Source organism: Fibroporia radiculosa, assembly GCF_000313525.1.
Source record: "Fibroporia radiculosa TFFH 294 genomic supercontigs, scaffold69033, whole genome shotgun sequence".
NCBI classification, from domain to species: Eukaryota; Fungi; Basidiomycota; class Agaricomycetes; order Polyporales; family Fibroporiaceae; genus Fibroporia; species Fibroporia radiculosa.
The window spans coordinates 322-4371 of record NW_012133518.1 but is presented as its reverse complement, the minus strand read 5'-3'; the positions used below and the strand labels follow the sequence as shown (position 1 = coordinate 4371).

Sequence of the window (4050 nt, the reverse complement as noted above, 5' to 3'; positions counted from 1 at the left end):
CCCCCCCCCCCGCCATTCTCTCGTCAGCGGGAATCAGACGGCCCAATCTCTCTGATTGCGCATGTCTGTCCCCGCGCGCCCATTTCCTGCGAAGAGAACGCGGACCACGGACGGCTGCGAGCGAATGCGCTGATCTGGGGTAGGTCTGTCCTGCTGATGCCCACGATGCTGATTCCGCTACCAGCTAGTGCCCTTCATCCTAGTCCTGGATGTCTGCCTGCTCTCCCTCTGGCACGCATCGTGTTCGGCTGGAGCGTATGGTCTGCCCGTGGGTCCAGACGTGTTCTCATGATGAGACGGCCGCGGGGGTGCGTACACACTGTCCTGCCCTCACTGCCGCCGTACTTGCAAGATGTGCGACGCGTCGAGGTCGCGGTCTAGGTGCGTCGCCCTTGGCCTGGGTGTATGCGCCGACCCGATGGGCGAGGCAGACTCAGCCTCGGACGCCGGCATGGAGTGACTGGAGTGACTGGAGTCGGCAGCGCGAAGCCCCCTGTGACGTAGGGTCGTCACGCTCTCCCATTTCGCAGCCACAGACGCGCCTTCTGTCATCTCTGGCTTCCAATTCTATGCTCGCCCTTATAACATCCTCTCACGACCCTCTCGTTCTATCTCCTCCCTCCATGGCCCCTCCTCACACTTTCCAGTCCAAGACCTCGGATGCCACCCGCCGCAGGCTCTCCAGTGTCGCTGGGCCCAACAGGCCCAGTGTCCCTGGTTATACCAGCCTCACTGTGAGCTCCCCTTCCTCCATCGTACGGCTGGCTTGTCTTAATCCCATCTTCCCCTCTAGCCTATGTGGGCCGGCATAGCGGGCGCCGTCATTAACAACAATACCGAATTTGAGGTGGCCATATCCATCCACGACTCTGTTTATTGTACAGACTTTGCATCCTCCGTCGTGCCCTACGATGTCAACAACCCAGAGAAACAGGCCTCTGTAGTCGAAAAGCACGTCCTTGACGCCATACGCAGGTTTTCCACAGAGCACGTATGCAAATTCCTCGGTGCAGGTGTGACACTCAGTTTGCTTCGTGAGGTGAGTCTTCTTCTCCCCATCTATGTGCCCAGCTGACAGTGAAGATCCGTCCTAGGCGCCCAATCTCTGTACACGCCTCTGGCTCGAAATGGATATCGTCCCCATTGTCTTCAACATCAAGCCTTTCCATACGGATTCTATCACGCGGCCCAACGTCAAACATCGTATCTCTTCCACCACCGGTTCTTACGTTCCCTCTGGCGCGGAAACTCCCACTGTGTACTACGATCCTTCGCAGCTCCAGGACCAGACCAAACTCGCTGCTGGCGCGCAAACCAAACTACCTATCCCCCGCACCGTCGATGAACAGGCCGATTCGGCAGCGCGCAAGTGTATCATGTACTTCGGGCCTGGTAACAACCCGCGTCTCAGCATTGGGGCCCGTAATCAGGTTGCAGTTGATGCTGGGGGAAAGATTCACCTCCTCGACGATCTTGAGGAGTACCGCAAGACAGTGCACAGAGGCACGTGGAACGCTGTCATCAAGCTTGCAGATGAGCTGCGTGAGAAGAAGATTAAGATAGGTTTTTTCTCGTCCACTCCTCAGGGCGGTGAGTACATGTCAACATGCCGTGTGCGGAATTTGATCGCTTACTGTCTTCATTGGTGGGGTTTCGTTGGTACTGACGTACAGGCGGAGTAGCTCTCGTAAGTGGTGTCCCGTAGACTGTCCGTTTAATGAATGCTGAACTTAATTCTACAGATGCGCCATGCGCTCATTCGATTTTTCAATGCACTCGACGTCGACGCCGCATGGTGAGTGCTATTCACTTCTGTTACACTCTTTCCTTTCTGGTCACGGAGCATGGTATCTCATGACTGATTTCATATGTATTCGTGCTGATCGTGCTGTACGCCTGTACAGGTATGTGCCGAATCCCTCGCCGTCGGTCTTCCGCACCACAAAGAACAACCACAACATCCTTCAGGGTGTTGCGGACCCGAAGTTACGTCTCACACAGGATCAGAAGGACCAGTTTGACCAATGGATTCTCAAGAACGGTCTCCGCTGGACCGCCGAGGGTGGACCGCTGGCCAAGGGCGGTGTAGACATTGCGTTTATCGGTATGTAACATCGTCGCTTGCTTCGCGGTCCCGACACGAAGCGTGTGATTAATGTCCTTGACATCAATACCCCACAGATGACCCCCAGATGCCCGGTTTGATACCACTGATCAAGCGTGTGCGTCCCGACTTGCCGATCATCTACCGCTCCCATATCGAGATCCGCTCCGACCTCGTTAGCGTGGCTGGCTCACCACAAGAGGAGGTGTGGAAGTACCTCTGGAACAATATCAGGCATGCGGATTTGTTTATCAGTCATCCTGTGAACAAGTTCGTTCCCAATGATGTACCCGGCGACATCCTCACGCTACTCGGTGCTGCGACAGATTGGTATGTGCTCTTCCGATATGTTTGTTCGGTAGAGCCCGTCTTTATAACGTGATCTATCACAGGCTCGATGGACTAAACAAACATTTATCCCCTTGGGATTCACAGTTCTACATGGGCGAATTCCGTCAGTTGTGTGTCAAGGACAAGATGAATGAACTCGCATGGCCTGCCCGCGACTACATTGTGCAGATCGCGCGGTTTGACCCGTCTAAGGGTATCCCGACTGTCCTTGACTCGTATGCGCGCTTCCGTCGCCTTGCTAAGGGCAAGGTCCCCGATGATGAAGTACCGCAACTGCTCATTTGTGGCCACGGTGCGGTCGACGACCCCGATGCGAGCATTATCTACGATCAGGTTATGTCTCTCATTCATGGCAAGTATAAAGAGTATGCTTCCGATATTGTTGCCATGCGGTGCCCACCTAGCGATCAACGTGAGTGACTGTGACACGACTACTTGGTCGATTACTTATCGTCACTTGTGCAGTGCTCAATGCGCTTATGGCCAACTCTAAGCTTGCGCTGCAGCTGTCGACGCGTGAAGGCTTCGAAGTCAAGGTGTCGGAGGCGCTGCACACGGGTAAGCCGGTCGTCGCGTGCCGCACGGGCGGTATCCCGTTACAGATCGTACATGGGAAGAGTGGGTACCTCTGCGAGCCGGGCGATAATGAGGCGGTCGCGAAGCATATCTTCGATCTCGTCACGGACGATGAGTTGTATGAGACGATGTGTGAGTACGCGCGCACGCACGTTAGCGACGAGGTGGGCACCGTGGGGAATGCGGCGGCGTGGATGTATCTTGCAGTCATGTACGTGAGCCGTGGCGTGCGCCTACAGCCCAAGGGTGCGTGGCTGTATGACCTTATGCGCGATGAGACGGGCGAGCCGTACGAGCCCGACGAGCCTAGGCTTCCACGCGGAGATCTGCATGTCCAGGGTTGAGAGCGGATTGTAGGGTGCATAAAGGGCGTTGATGGACTGCAAAAATGTATTCTGATTTCTTGAGATCCGGTCTTGCCTAGTCTGTTGTTATCTGATAGTGTGTAGAAAAAGTGTAGAAATAGATGTTTTTTGTGTTGCTTGAAACTCAGTGTTTGGACTGACACTGAAAATTCTGCTGCTGTATTATTGATGATTTGTTCTTCAGTGTGTAGTGCCAACCAGTGACTATGTGCACTTGATTTATGCAATGATGTTATAAAGACATTGGCAAAATATAATTTGCTTTCTTATACTTTCAGTAATATTTGCACCTTTTCATTGAAAATGCTAAACAAGCATAGGTCATGCATAGCTTGTTTGCCACTTGTGTGCATTATGCAGCTGGCACAGCATCAGCAAAAATCCCCCCATCTAATTAGACTAGTCCATCATCTAAGCTATCTAAATAGGTAGAATTAGATCAAGATTAGTACTTTATTAGCTCTCAGATTCATTCAAATTCATGGCACACCTCAGATTCAATTAGAATAGTGGTATTTAAAGTAGATATAGGCTGTAGCTAAATATACAGTTTGTCCTAAAGTAGAACTGTTAAGGGACCTGACGACTGAGGATCAGGAGTTCAACTTATGACTACTACTGACAAAAGGTACTGCTATGCGTAAGGCTGATGCA

At 52.7% G+C, this 4050-nt stretch overlaps 1 protein-coding gene across 1 annotated transcript; it reads left to right on the top strand.

Annotated features, from left to right (window-relative positions):
* Nucleotides 1–623: 623 nt before the first annotated feature.
* FIBRA_08271 (uncharacterized protein) lies at nucleotides 624–3375 on the top strand (the record flags this gene model as incomplete). The annotated part of the gene is made up of 9 exons (XM_012329919.1): nucleotides 624–734; nucleotides 794–1039; nucleotides 1095–1590; nucleotides 1674–1687; nucleotides 1743–1795; nucleotides 1905–2104; nucleotides 2182–2434; nucleotides 2497–2867; nucleotides 2921–3375. 9 exons carry the CDS (start codon nucleotides 624–626, stop codon nucleotides 3373–3375), a joined length of 2199 nt encoding a protein of 732 aa, XP_012185309.1.
* Between the last annotated feature and the right edge of the window lie 675 nt (nucleotides 3376–4050).